The sequence below is a fragment of the Embiotoca jacksoni genome, unplaced genomic scaffold (genome assembly GCF_022577435.1).
Source record: "Embiotoca jacksoni isolate LCO1_2020_lvr unplaced genomic scaffold, fEmbJac1.0.p SCAF_35, whole genome shotgun sequence".
NCBI classification, from domain to species: Eukaryota; Metazoa; Chordata; class Actinopteri; family Embiotocidae; genus Embiotoca; species Embiotoca jacksoni.
Genome location: NW_027185387.1, coordinates 3,949,306 through 3,965,224, shown reverse-complemented (window position 1 = coordinate 3,965,224; position 15,919 = coordinate 3,949,306). Strand labels below are relative to the sequence as shown.

General features: G+C 39.8%; 1 protein-coding gene across 1 annotated transcript in view; it reads left to right on the top strand.

Moving 5' to 3' along the window:
- Window positions 1-15,919, top strand: part of itga11a (integrin, alpha 11a) — a 62,673-nt gene that overhangs the window by 14,897 nt on the left and 31,857 nt on the right. The window contains exon 2 of the mRNA XM_069165743.1: window positions 6,114-6,228. Within this exon, the coding sequence (XP_069021844.1) occupies window positions 6,114-6,228 (115 nt within the window). The remainder of the gene's footprint in view (window positions 1-6,113; window positions 6,229-15,919) is intronic.

Sequence of the window (15,919 nt, the reverse complement as noted above, 5' to 3'; positions counted from 1 at the left end):
TCCCATGCTGATAAGTTTGAGGAAAGCTATTTCATCTAGACGCATGACACTTCTATATGACATGGACACTGCTGGTATCATTTGCAGTTAAAAAAAATGTCTCGTGAGCTTAGAATGTCCTACTTTTAATTGACATTCAATGTGGCCACAGCATGCCGGGACCATCAATCTGTTTTAGAAAGTTCCTATTTTGACTTCTCTACAAAGATAATCAACTACTGACAAACTCATAACTATGATTGGAGGCCCTGAGAAATACAAAATGTTTGTTTTATTTAGGCATAACTTACAGTGTGCCAGATTCTGACTGGCTGAAGTAAACAATACTCCAGGAGGTGTTCTGATAATAAACACACAGTAGAGGCCAAGATCATTATTGAACTTCAAAGTGCATGCTAGCAATCATGGCCACTTCCCAAAGGAAACTTAAAGCTACATCATCATCCACCCTCAAGATTTTTTGCAGTCAGTATAACTCTTGCTTACCTCTGTTTAATCACAGAGTCGATTGATAGCGTATGAAGCGTTTCCGGAATGTTACCCAATTTATTGTTCTTTACTGGTGCATTTACAGATGTTGCCACCAAGAGCAAGAAGAACTCCAGAACAGGCAGACAGACTGCTATTTTTCTCCTTTTAAATATGATTTTTTTTTTTTTGTCAAATGTTTTGTTAAACCCTCTAACCACCCTGACCTCCTCCCTCAGCAGACTCTGTTGCTGCTCTGTTGCCTAATTTCAAACTTTGCTATTAATGGAGAGGGCTGATGATTCCTGCAGCCATTAGAGGACTTTGAACTTTAATCTATGTTTTGGGTCAATTGCCAATCATGGTCACTTCCATGTCATTTCTTTCTTAACTGAAGAAGACTGTTTTTTTGCAGCTAATGTAAGTAATGAAAGTAGTGTAACTAAACCAAACTGTATATTTGTATTTTGGATCTTCTTGTGTCCAAATCTTAATTTTTTTAACCTGGAAAAAAGTACTGTTTGTAGCATTTACTGAAACTAAATGTGTTGTTGGCAACAGATCTTCCAGGGGTAGTTAATGTCTCATCCAAATGAATCATGAAAGCAGTTTACTGTTTAAATTACTCTGATTGTTTACTCATTAATCAGGAGTAGTTTTGTCTAACTATATTTGAATTTATAGTCTGTTGAAGTTTTACTGTTTCAGTTAGTTAGTGTTTCACTGGCCAAAAGCAATTACTGCTCTACCTCAGTAATAACATACTTACTGCTGACCAGCTCTGACAGTGCAATGTAGTTGTGTGTGATAGCTGTTGGTACATATCCTGTATTGTGCTGCCACGGAGACTTAGTCTGAATCCCTAGAGGGCTTTTTGTTGGCTCAGAGGGTTAACAGCTTGTTAAGCAGTGCCCAGTTGGCTGTTGTGCACTAGGAACATCTGTTTTTCGATACCCCGTGCCTCCCAGAGTATTTACTTTGGCCTAATGGTGGTAGTGATATAAGGTGCCAAAATGTTTGAAAGTATATTGTCCACTGTGAAGTTCTGTATCTTTCCAGAGAAAATCATTGGAATGGAAACCCAGAATGGATCAATGGAAAATCATTACATTCTGCTGCTTCTGTGATTTGTTTTTGTGTCAAGCCCCATATTTGTTAATGCTCATGCTATTGGTCCGGTAACACCAGCCAGATGCAGTGTCTACACGCTCACATACACATCAGACCTGATGATGAACCATCATGTCTGACATGAGGATGTCTCCAAGCCAGCAGTTTGCACGCTGCACCCGCACGGCTGCTCAGTGTCGATGGGTCTGCGGTGGAGCTCCAGCGGCTTGGTGTTGAGCCAAAGGCAGCAGCGGACTAATGTAGGTCGCACCGGCAGCCACCGGCCTGAGGTTTATTTATCTGGGCACGGAAGCCGGTACACAGGAAACCCAGCAAGAGTCCGTCCTTACGTTAGAAGCCGCTGATATAACTGAGAATATTAAATTGCTATGCCACGTTCGTAGCTTGAAATGGAAACTGCATAACCTCCATTCTCATGCTTTCACTCTGACACGTTTCTCCCTTTCTTGCTAAACAAAGTTATTATTAGCTTTTGTCATTAATATTATTACTAATATTTTCAACTCATAAAAGCCAACCTACCACTAAATCAGCTAACACACTGTTACCATTTCTGTGCCCCATACAATGGCCGGCCTCAAACGATGCAGCCCATGGCCCTCCATTGATTTATTCTGCAGCACACAGTCAAAAGTTTCTGACTGATTTTCATTTATTTTTGATACACCTATCTGTTTCCAACAATCTATTTTCAGTCAGCCCTTTTATGTCTCTACATAAACAGAAATTTAAGGAGGATGTTTGAGCGTAAGGATGAACGACCAGCTGAACATGTGAACCATTCATACAACAGGAAATGAGCAACGTGGAGAATGAGTCAATATTTACATGGAGAGTCTGCATGGCAGAGATGGCCATTTATATTAATGGAGGTTTTCATGAAACAGAACAAATGCTCTATGGTCATGCCAGTCAAGGTGTGATATACTTGTGGTCACTTGACAGAAGAAAAGTCAATGACTTATTCATTCTGCAGTTGGCAATCCACTCACATAGTGCCTGTTTAAATTGTGGTCTTGATGGTTTTGATACTGCTTGCAGTCCCCTCAGTGTTGGTCCCAGGTTTACAGATACTTTCTAAGGAACAGAGGAAATGTATAGTTGTTTTCAAGTTTGTTTAGACACTCTCTAAAGAATACTGATGGAGCAGCATTTTTAGTAAAGGAATACAGCTGCTTAACATGTAACTTCTCATCTGCTTATCAAATTGCAAACAGCTGCACTTTGTTGTCATTTGTCTGCTGTTAGACAAACTAAAGCTGAGTTGATGCTCCACACTGTATTTCTAGATTATTTATGGTAATCTGGCATAGTATTATTATATAGATATGCTGTTATGAGTTACCTGTAAATTTGTATTATTTTACCTGTTGATGCAATAAAACACACACAGTTACAGCTACTGCATTCACGAGCATGGGACGGATGGGAAGTCACAGTGACCTTTGACTACCAAAATCTTATCAGTTCATCCTTGAGTCTAAGTGAATGTTTGTGCTAAATTTCAAGAAATTCCTACAATGTGTTCTCGAGACATGGCATTCATAAGAATAAGACAGATCAATGGGCCGGACATGAGGTCACAGTCACCTTGACCTTTAACCTCTGACGACCAAAACCTAATCAGTTGCTCTACTCGTCCAAGTTAACATTTGTGCCAAAACAGTCCCTGAAAGGGTTTCTCAGATATTGTATTCAGGAGAATAGTGCAATGTGAGGTCACTGTGACCTTAACCTTTGATCTTTAACCTCCAAAATCTAGTCTCTACATCCTTAGTACCAAGTGAGTATTTGTTGCAAATGTGAAGACATTCTGTCAAGGATGGACGTATAAATACCCTGTAAACATATTGTCTCCAGTCACAGCTACCGTCGGTGCGCAGGCATTCATTTACACAATTATTGTCATGTTGTAATACAAGTCAGCAAAATGTGGAAAAGAAACCAGAACAAACTCAGAGACCGCTGAACCTTTTACCCCATTGTGTAATTTTGTTTTATTTGTTCTGGAATCTTAAGTATATCTTAACTGTCTGGAACTAACTAACTGGAAGTGGTTTCCAAAGGAAAAGTCCATCTGTTTATATTCTGAAACGTGATTTAATAATGATAAAGACCAGCAGTTTACTGAGAAAACTGTGCAAATCTTTCACATTACAACAAAGTTTGATGTGCAAAGTACTCTGTGATCCGTTTTCTAATGCAATCCATTTACACATCTGTCACTCAACTGCTAACAAACACACTCACGCCACACTTCCCATAGCTGATATTATGTATGTATGTATGTATGTATGTATGTATGTATGTTAAGTGATTTCAATAACTCTCAGCTCAGAAATGATACAATGGCCCACTGATGTGTGGGAGGAGAAAGGTTGTTGGCTGGGCTTTCCAAATGTAATAAAAACCTTGATATGTTCTTCTCAGTCTAGAGAAAGTGGAGAAATATTTGGGGTGATTCAAGAGCAAATTCTTGCTCAGCGCAAGATAAACAACTTAGTGACACATTGACACTTCACAAAAAAAACAAGCATTTTCCAAGAATATAACTTCGAATCAAAAGAGGACTCTGACATCACAAGAAACTGTCAAATGTGAATTTGAAGAGAGGCACTGTGTAGTTAATTACCTATAGAGTTTCCCTACTGTCCCTCTGTCATGTTTTTTTTTTTGTCTCTTTCTAGTATACTGTGGCACACTTTTTATAATTAGTCTAGCCTAGAATGCCAAACATTTTCTGAAAGACTGAAGACTTAGCTGTAGCTTTACAAAATGCTGGTACATATTGTAACATCAGACTGGAAGTAACAGGAACATGAAGTAACAGAACAAGTAAATTCAAAGATAGTCTTTATAAATATGTACATAATATTCTCACCAGCACAATCCTAATTTTGTTCCATTGGTATATAGTATCAGTTTGCTGCCAATGGAAACCATAGCAACTGTAAACCAATGAAAAATCATAAAGCTTTACTTCTCACTCACGTCATAACAAGCCACCACTTGGTGCCGACGGTGTTGAATTTGAGTTTTACATGTGTCCGGCTTTGTTGAGCATCCCTCCACCTCGTGGCTTACATTTAACCAAGTTTCACCTGGCAGGGAAAAAAAGGGCTCACTTGACTTGACATGACCCCAGAGTGTCACAGATGGGGAATGACCTGTGAGCGGGGATGTTTTAGCGTGAGGGCGAGGAATTGAATAAACCCAACAGTGTACCGACAAGAGCCACAGAGATGTAAGAAGTGGGGATGTTTGTGGTGGGTTCAAAAACAGATGGGTTTGTGTTCTCAGCTCAGCTGCGCAGCTCAAACTGTGAGAAAACATTTAAACTTCAAGCAATAATCTTCAACTCGTACAAAACAAACCTCTGTTTCTCTTCAGGGACCAAGTGTAGCTCAACTTTCCTGCTACTTTATTTCCATGCGTGTTTTTGGCTCTGAAATGTGAGTAGGTGTGTTCTGGAATTTGGAATATCAATAAGCTGTCGTGCAAAAGGTGAAAGTGATCCTTGAACTTACAGTAGTTGAAACATTAGTGGAGTAACTCAAATCAACAGACATACTTACTATAGGTCTGGCGACTAGTCAGCATGAGATTGTGTCGAAGACAGATGAACAGACAGAGACAAATCGAGAGGAAGTCAGCGGTGGGCGATTATATTATTTTTTCCCCTTCTACTTTGCCAAAAGTAAACTTTCATCACCTCCATGTCCTCACAGAGATCTTCCTCTGTCAGTGAAAATCAAAAGCCAAATGTTGCTGTCACCATGAATCAGTCATAACGGGTAAGCTGGTGACATGCAGAATCTGAAAAATACCTTCTCTGATTGGTATTTCAATTGAAAGCAGACATTCGCTTCTTTCTGCTACCACCTCGGTAAGAAGTCTGAGGAGAGATGTGAGAAAAAATTTAAAGGACACGTTCGTGAAAACAGATTTGCTTTGATCAGGTCCCACAGCAGCCTTGACTTTTTAACCCTGCCGACTACATCAGGTTACGCTTCACCATCCATTAACTGCAATATGAAAATACAACGTGCTGCTGAGTTTCTTTAGTTGCAAGAATTAATTAAGCAGTATGGTGAAGTCTTTCTTTTATATCTTCATATGGAAGGAAAGGTTTCAGACTTAGGCCTCGACTTGTACGTTGGGATGAGATAAGCCACAATGGTGTTTGTCAAAGACGTCTTACGGAAGTAAAACATTGGCCATGTAGGTGGTCGTTTTGCAAAGAAGTCGAACAAATGCCTGATGGAAACGTGTCGGTCATGTTGACAGACAGCTCAGTTTATCAGATTAATATTTGTTTCCTTATGAGGGAAGTCTGTGTTTAGGCTGGGGCGGGGGGGACAAATGAGACACGAGACAGGTCTGGGATTATTTTAAGGATGAGCAAGGATGACTGTTTATTGTACTTAGGCCAGATGCTGAGGTCTAATTCAGCACAGGCATCTATTAAAAGTGCAGAGATAACTGAAACGGAAAACTGTCTTTTCTTTTTCAAGGGTTCCACGGCTGCTTTAATATCGACACAAAGAAACACAGGATCATCAAAGGCCCGAAACAAGCACAGTTTGGATACACTGTGCAGCAACATGTGGCTGCTGGGGGAGAAAAATGGTAAGTTGCTCTTATGATTTACACACCACTGCTATGCAACATAGTATAGCCTGTTGAAGTTTTGCACCTGTGTTCTATGTATGGTAAATTATGTTGATTTATGTCCTGTAACTTGAAGATTTTGTTCTTTTAAATCAAGCCATTGTCAACTTACAAATAATTTAATGGCAGCAATATCATTGATCAAATAAGCAAAAAGTGTATTTCTGGGATCTCAACCTCTCAGGATAAGTTCATTATGCTGTTATTATTTGACAGCGAAGTTTTCTTTTTACGTAATGCAATTGTTCAGCCTCTGATAAATCTGCCGCTTTGACATTATTATGGCTTCCACCACAATGACCACTTGAACTATGTCAAACTTGTATCATCAGAATTGTATTACATGACCATCACTGTCAGTGATGTATATTTTTAGCTTCTGTAAAACTGCCATAATTTAACTGTGATTGATGACTAAGATTAAGAGGTCAAGTACATTATGACTGTAAAACACATGCCGACAAGCTGTATTGCTGACACACTGTCTGACTTGGCAGAGAGAATGGGATGTCTCAATTTTTTCCCCCCCGGAAAGATAATGATCTACTATACCTTTCCTGTGGCATGCAAAGTTTCCTCCCATTAATTTCTGCTTGCAAAACAAACGAGTGCTGAGCTGAAAAGCATGTATTCATCATATTACATCATAGCACAAAGTGACTCCTGATGCACACTATCATTATTAGGCCAACTGGCACCGTGTGGTGGCCTGAATGAGTTTCTGGCATCCCTAAAATGTCTGTTGGCAAGCTTTGTGCCGAACACAATGCCAAGTTGCACTTTTGCTTCCGTGTGTGTGTTGTGCGTGTGCGTGTGCGTGTGCGTGTGCGTGTGTGTGTGTGTGTGTGTGTGTGTGTGTGTGTGTGTGTGTGTTGTGCGTGTGTGTAACTCATTAGTTCTGTTTATATATATTTAATTAGTCAATCTTTTACCTCCGATTTCAATGGCTTCCAGATTGGCTTTACCCTAAAAATGATGTGTTGCAAATTTATTTAAATAGTTAAAACAACTTTTGTGTTCAGTTTTCTGACAAGTCAAGGCTTCTATTTTTACAGTTATTGACAACCAAAATTGTGAAACAATTTTATACCATTGAAAAACCTGTAAAGAGACACTTTGGGTCCAAGTCTGCAAAGACTTTTACACCAGGGGCCGCTAGCTGTGACCAATACTTGCAGTAAAACCGAACTTACTGTCTCATGCTGATCGTTTTTACTGTGCATCATCCTCTAACAACCTCAGGCAGCCTGGATATGAGTCCTGTGTGTGTACATGAGTATGTGCGTGTTAAAACAGAGAGAGTATTGTATTCATATACAGCAGCTTTAGAATATTGAAGCTAGAAATTAAATTACTAGAGTTTGCAGATAAAATCAGACCCAATAGCATCACAGGTCACAATTTTCTGTTCATAACCTTAAAATCTGAGAAGCTCGAGGCTGACACACTGTGTGTGTTGAATGGATGTGCTCTTGGATTTATATCTTTGAGAGGACCCGTTTGAGTTTTGGACCGTGAGAGTGGGGACATTTCTGCCAGTTCTCACTTTTCAGATGGCTGTTTTGGTTTTGAGATTTCGTTTGACGGTTGAAGATAGAATTGGTACTTGGTAGGGCTTTGGCTGGCGGTGGTAAAGGTTCAGCTTGGGGTCTGGGAATTAAAAAAATATCTATGCCCTTCATGTACAGAAACAAATTAGCAAGATCTGCCATCTCGCCAACCTGAAGGTCTTCCTGTGCCCGAGGACACATACCGTATGTGAGCAACACTGTCCAAAATCCAACTTCTTTTTCTCAGCCATCCATGTCCACCAGAACTGAAAAGGTCTGATGAAGAGGACATGTGGAACAAAGGTCACCAGAGACGATGCCTGAGCTGAGGTGAATGTCTGCGAACGAGGTGGAAACATTGGCATTGAAACATTGGCATTAACATGGAGTGTTCAAAAAAATAATAAAGCCAAGTGGAGCGAGTGGGATTTTGGCATCTTTATCAGATGTTCATACACCTAATAAAATATATCTTTATTCATAAGAAATAAAGTAGTGTGGACGAGCAGACGTGGTAGAAAGTTTGCAGATTTAGTCTCTTTTTTTAGTTACTTTTTTAACGTTACTGTTAAGTATTGTTTTAGTATGCTGTCTAGCTGAATCTGGAATCTGTGACCCGCAGCGCTGAGCGTCCTTGTTTGACCTTCGTTATGACTCGTTTGTCTGTCCAGCAGATGATTTAGTCATCCTGTGGATTTTAGTTTTCAGAGGAGTGTTTTATCAGTGCAGCCGGGTGTGTAGGTGTTGGCATGTGAACTAACAGGTGCAAGACTGTCTGTCTATTTGTATGTGTGTCTGTGGGAGTGTGTGTGCAGGATGTAGTCTGACAGTTCTCAGCTGGAGGAAGGAATGTTGTACAATCTGAGGCTCAAGGGAAAGTACTGCTTTACTGATTGTGGAATTAAAATGGGTTAAAAAAAAATGGTATTGACTTGATTTGTTTCATCTACACTGATTTTCTCCTCCTTTCGTCAATACTTGTACTGTAAACCAGTGTTTCCCAAACTGTGGTCTATGTACCACAGGTGGTACGAGAGGCTCCACCTGGTGGTCACCCTACTGACAGGCCTAACAAGTGCATTTCAATTGGCCCATGTCAAAAAAAGGAAAGTAATTTCATTTTATTACAGACAACAGTTATTGCACATAAACAAATTGCATTACAACGACGTCGAAATAAGCTGTTAATCCTAAAAATATGTTTGAAATAACATTTGCCTGGCATATTATACCGCTAATATTAGCATGACAGTCAGATTTCGGACTCCTCTGTCGTTGATTTCAGTAATCCACTTAATATGTCTGTAATTTTGAAGTGGATAAAAGGTCCAAAAACAGTCGATAAGCGGGTGACAACACTGGACCTGACGCGTCAGAGCGAAAGAGAAGAAACTGCAAGCCGCTGCAATTCTGTTTCAATGATCCTCCCACTGCTGATTGTGTGGGATTTTCACAAGTACTCCGATCAGTAAATATATTCTTTGACTTTTTTTTAAATGGTCATCTTATGTTGTTGTTCTGTAGCCTGTCTGAGGCTTTTACTTGGTTAAATTGTTGTTGTGTGCAGTGTGAAGTTCTAATTAAAGTCTGGATTGACACAGAGTGGTATTTGGTCCAAAACGCCTGGAAAACTCTGCTCTAAACTGCTGATACGGCTGTTCAGCATAGTGTCATCTATCTCCAGTGCTAGCTTAGCTGAAGTGACATGAACAGACTGAAAACTTGATTAGATAAAACAAATATTGACAAAGTTTTCCATTACTGACATAATTTGTAGTTGAAAAAAAAAAGGTCATAATTCGCAGTATGGGGTACGTTATCAGAACACTTAGCAGAATTGTTTCTGCTGATTGTGTGGATTTGTGGATTTTTCTGACAGCCTGTGCAACTGGTGTTATTCACTGTATTTACAAATGTGACTTAAATGAGCCCATTAGAAAACTCTGTTGGAAGCATATATATGCTGTAAATGGCAACGAACAGTATGTAATGCTCCTGGCCATTTGTGCTTTTTAACTTTCTAACCTCCACTTTTCCCCTCAAGTGGATTCACCTCAGCTGAGCTTCCATGAGAATTTAAATTGTCACAATTACTGATGTTGATCATCTGTGCCAAACTACAGCGCTGTCAACTTTTCCAGAGTTGTGTGATTTCTAAAAAAAAACCTCAGCTGGGTGTGTTTGGATAGGAACAGGATCACAGCTGGAAAGTGATTGAAAAAAACCCAAAAAAACCACTTTTTATGACCTGAACATGAAGGAAGGCAGCCATGCAGCTAAATTTAAAAGGCTTTCTTTGAGGAGCAAAATAAGAAAATAGATATGGATATTTACGATTTACAAGAGCTTTCATCTATCGGAGATATTAAAAAATATGTGTAAAAGCAGACTTATTTGAGTCTTTAGATGTTCCCTTTAGCCAAGCATGTGCTTTAGATGTTAATATTTTTGCTGATTTAAGAAAAGTAAAAAAGAAGTACAATTTTTTTATTATTTAATCCAGAGACATCAAGAAATTGAGACATCTCAGCTCTGTTGACATTTTGTATCCTTGCTTACCAAGTTGAGGAAAGGTCACCATGTCAAGAATGTGCCATTTCCTCACGTGTCTCTTCAACATTATGGCGCTCTAAACACTCTGCCAGAGCAGACGCTCTTTGGGGAGCTCAGAAGAGGCCACATCACCTCCACTTGGCAAAGAGCTCAGGTCTTTAAACCTGATGAGGTACGTGGACCTGCATACTTGAGCCACACACCGGAGAAGCCTCCCACTCTCTATTCCACTGTTTATTTTTCTACAGTTGTACCAGGTCTCCTCAGTTGAGACCTGACCTTTACTCCTTAGCTCAGTTACAAGTTGCACAGCACAAAGAACTACAGGGAGTCTGTGAAGTCTTTCACTGCTGGCTTTAGATGGTGCTCCCTCTATTTGACTTGCTTGCAGAGCTGCAAAGAAAAGTGATTTTACACACCCTCAGTGATGGTAATCAAACAGAATTCAATCTACGACTTTTAGTTCAGACACAATAATGACAGTCATGTAATTGTATTTATTAAGTAATTATGTCTATATTATCTTGTTTAAATTCAGTATTTAAGACAGAAAGAGATGCATGTTACGGTGCTGTGGAACAATGAAACTATATAAAGGAAAAATAGGACTTGGCTGTTTCCAGAATCGCTCCTTATTTATTGAAACGCTATTGTGCGTTATATCTACTGGCTGCTGGTTTGATTAACCAAATATGTAAATAGTGTCCTCAAAAATTTGACAGTGCAATTTAAAAAGTCTCGTACATGTACGGTACTGTCTGCTACCGATCCCACAATGCAATGCAGCCCATTCTATAGATGTCATAATGACCACTACACGACACAACAGGTGACCATGATGACACAAAATGACATGAAATGATGATAAGTGACTCTCTGAAATATGCTCACTATTTGGTGATCTGTTGAGTGTCCATCATGCAGGGAATTGACAATGAGTGAACAATGGTGTGATTTCAGGCTCAGCCATGCTAGCACCTGTGAACCACTGAACCTACAGTTTTACAAGTCATTTGCCATGCTTATATTTGCTCATTTGCATTAAAGACTATGGGAAGGAATTGCATTGGGTTTGCAGGTATTTGCTTACAAGGTGAATACAAATTTTGTGATATCTCTTGCTTCGAATGTTATCATCCTAATAAATGGCTGCTATCAGTTGTCATTGCTACTTTAGACATGTCTATTACAGGCCCCTCCTCCACCTCCTTGTCTGCTCAGTAGGCTGTAATCAACGACATTTTTTAGTGTATAGGGGTGAGTAGCAGCGACAGGTGTACTGCCCTTTTGTCGCCATGGTAACAATGATAAACGTCTGCTTAATATTGTGACACGGTTGCAGTTTGGTTAGGTTTAGGAACCAAACTAACTGGTTTGATTTAGGAAAGGATGATGGTTGGATTAAAATAAGCGTGTTACTTAATTATGTTACGCAAGTTAAACATGTTGCAAAAGCTAACGTACATACGTGAAATACATCAATGATGACTTTTGTTTTCACATGGGATATGAACAGAAGTCTTCTGGCTGAAGGCCTTGTGTTTGAACCATCCACCCACCCTGACCTCCTCCCTACACAGTATTTCTCACTCTTTATACTACGCCAACTGACTTCCTCCCCCGTCATAATTTCTGCAGCCATTAGAGGTCACATGGCAGTTGCAGTTTGCCCTGTCTGCAGCATACGTATGGGAGTGTGGACAACTGATAACAGTCATTTAATGGGCTGAAAACACTCAAATTGGGTGAGTGTACTGCAGATGGAAAACAAAGGAACCAGCAAAAAAAAGTATTTTTATGCTGTAAGCAACACAGATGTACCAAATTTAGAGAGATCTAATAGTAGTTGAGTCAAATGCTACAAATGTTAACATGGTGAGGAAAAGTCAGTGGAACAGAAGTCATTATGATTCATCTCATAAATGTCTGCATACAACTGTTTGGCAATCCATGTAGATGTACTGTGTATATTATTGGTAATTTTAAGCCTAACCACAAACCTTATTATGGTCAGAAGGATGAGGAAAACAACAAAGGTACTGGCAGGACTCAAACTCTGGGACATTGTGGTTCTTGTTTGGCATCCGAATGCCTAAACCATGAGAGTGCCTTGTACTGTAGATGGTGAGATAGTTTACTGGATGAATGAAAGCTGTGGCCTGCTGGTGGTGCCAAAGAAAAAGTTCAAGTGATCACCAAGGTCAGTAACGTTCTTCTTGTGGGGGTCAGAAATGTCTGTACCAAATTTCATCCAATCCACCCAATGGTTTAAATTCTTCACTCTAAAGCGGAGGTGCTCAGATTCCGTCCTTTGAAGGGCCATTCATCAGGATAGATTTTAAATGTGAATTAAAAATAAATACAATTGTGCATATTTTCTATTTGGCAGAAATGATTGGCGAAAACAATCGTCGTTTCTGAATTTTCTCTTGTCAGTGAGCCACTGCCTCGAACTTGACGGTAGCCCAGACTCAATGACGTAGGACACACTGACAGTACATTAGCATTATTCTTTGTAGATAAGACGTAGACCAATGTCATTTTACAGGGAAGCTGAACAACACGATGCTGTACATTGCTGTAAAACCCATGTTATGTACTTTTTTAGCTGCACAAAATTTACAGTTCGTAGTCATTCAGGTAAGGATTTTAGAACATTTAAGAAAAGGAGAATAAGCATAAGCCATTTACGGGCCAAAATGTGGTATGAGCCAAACGGATAGTGGTGGGCCAATGAGCTGTCAATGCGACTAATGATATATTTCTCCAAATAAAACATGGATAGCCCAATGTTGCTAAAGCTAAAAAGGGCTTTCGGGTCAATTAATTAAAGCAACTAGTATGTGCTTTCAAATGTCTCATAAGTCTTCTGATTATCCTGTCACTGTCTGCTCAATGCTCCCAGGCGGAGTAGACATGAAAATTAATGTCTTCGGAAAATGATTATGTGTCCATTACAATCCCCTCAATTTATGAGGCAGCATCAACAAAAGCACAGATATCCTGTTAATGCAGACGGATGGAATATGATGAGCAAGCATGACACTGGAGTAGCACACTCATGTTTGGGGCAGGGATGTGGTTTCACAGCGTATACGTCTCCTGCTTCCAAATATGAAAAACATTACCACATTAATGACAGCCTGGGCTTTCAGCATGGCGCTTCCTCAAACCTCAAAATCCTGTATTCCCTGGTAACCATGCTAGAAAACGTCCGCGTGTTCATTTTGGGTAAAGTTATTTCTATCGGTGGCATTAGCATTGTTTCAGTGATGATGCACCGAGGCTTGCATTTGACCCTAATGAGCTCTAGAACATGATTGTTTGAAAAGTTTCTAGGGAAATTCAGGAGGTCCTGAGGCGGGAGTCCAAATCACAGCTAACAATGGTCCCTTTTCATCAAAGTAGCTGTATCCTGACCTGAACCTAGACTGCCGTGGCTCCTCTTGCCAAAGGATAGCAATAACTGAAGCAGTAATCATGTATTAATAGCCATGAAAATATGAGCACTGCTGGAGCCACTGTGGTGAAATGACTTCCAGAGTGTGAGAGACTTTAAAAGTTGGCTTCAGAAGCAATAACACTGAAGCCATATGAGTCGCTCTCTGATGTGCAGTGATGGACTGTTGAAACAACATTTCCTCCTGTCTTCAGTTGCTGCTATAAAATGTCACATCACAGCTGGTGCTAAACTGTCAGTGAACGTCCCCTGAATATACCGTAAACCTGCATCACGTGTACAGCTGCCATAGAACAAATTATAAAGTCAAAGTTTGCTTCTGTTGTGGAGCTTAATTGGCAATACAACCTTATTTATTTCTGCAGGGACAACTGTATGCAGCAGAAAGAAAGAAAAGCACATAAAATATAAATTCATTAAAAAAAAAGAACCAAAACATAAATGTCTAAGTTTTAATTGCTCTTCAAGGACTTCTCCACACAGAAATACTGTGATGTTGAGGCTTACTGAGATTGGAGCACATTAAAGTGGACAAGGTTTTCAAAACTTGTGGTGCCCTAATTCAAGTAAACAATTTTCTTTCACAGTACTTTGCCAGATTTTGCCTTTTACAGCACAAGCAGATGAAACCATTTTATCTCTGAGCTGAAACGTGTAAAGTTTTAGCTGAGTATTGTCAGCCTGGCCTTGTAAGACAGAACATATTTTTTGGACAAAGCTTTACTGTTTAGGGGAGCGTTCTCTTCTGATTGACTGTCAGCTCTTACACGGAGCTGTTGTTGTTCTCCTGCAATTAGTAATATGCTGATTGTAGGTGCAGTAATAGATACAGTCAAAATGCTACAACACTATTATTCTACATATATATTATACGGCATCCACAAGGAGCTCAGAGTAGATCCACCGCTCATTCGCATCAAAAGGAGCCAGTTGAGGTGGTTCGGGCATCGGATTCAGATCTCTCCTGGGTTCCTTCCATTGGAGGGTTTCTGGGCAACGTCCATTTGATAGGAGACCCCGGGGTAGACCCAGAACATGCTGGTGGGATTACATATCTCATCTGGTTTGGGAACACCTTGGGATCCCCCAGCAGGAGCTGGAAAATGTTGCTCGGGAGAGAGACATCTTGGTTAATTTTCTCAACCTGATGCCACTGCCACCAGACCCTGGATAAGTGGTAGACAATGGATGGAGGGACTATTAATAATGAAGAGCATACTAATTATACTATACTATATATTATAAGGACATCTTTGATTTCCGCTGAAAACATTCACCTCATATTATGTCATGCCAACCTTACTCAATTATATGTGAGGGTCTGAACGTAGTCCTTTCCCACCAAATACTGGATTAGGGATCATGACCCTGAGCTAGAAATCCTGAACCTGAATATGTGTCTTTCTTTTAATTGTTAGACTTTGACCCTCGAAGTCCCCAAAGGACGTTGGCCATGGTCTGCTTTCGCAATAATGCAGTGTCGAGTATCTTTCCTTGAACTAGAAGTTGCTCCTTTGCCCGCTGCATTCCCTGTAATTTTCACTTGGACTGCACTGTTGTTTAAATTCCTAGCTGACCTACTGGATTTACTGAAGCTCTACCAGGAATGTGATTAGTTCAGGAAACAACCTGACATTTAAAGCCTAGCCCAACTCGTGTGAAAAAACCCCACTGATGAAGACTGGAGTTGAGACGCAGTTGTGAACAATACAGAATAATTGCCAAGATAAAATTAACCATTAGCTACCAATTCTACCGCTAATTCATGGTGCTAATACAGTATGTATTTGCAATAACAGACATTGATCATATTTCTTCTCCTTTTCCACAACTCGGCCACAGCCCGTTCAGCGTGAGAAGGCTGTAAATACAAATGATTTTTTTATTTATTGCATTTTAAAACTCAGGATGTGCCGTGCAGAGAACTAATGATAATTCTAACTCTTAAATAAGACACACCGTCCTCTATCAATAGGTAATACATCTTGTCATACTGTTATACCTCAAAAGTTTGAGTGGTGCTGTAAATCTTTGTGTCAGGTTAACATTTGACCTTTTTAAAATATGCTGGTAGTATCTTCTTTCT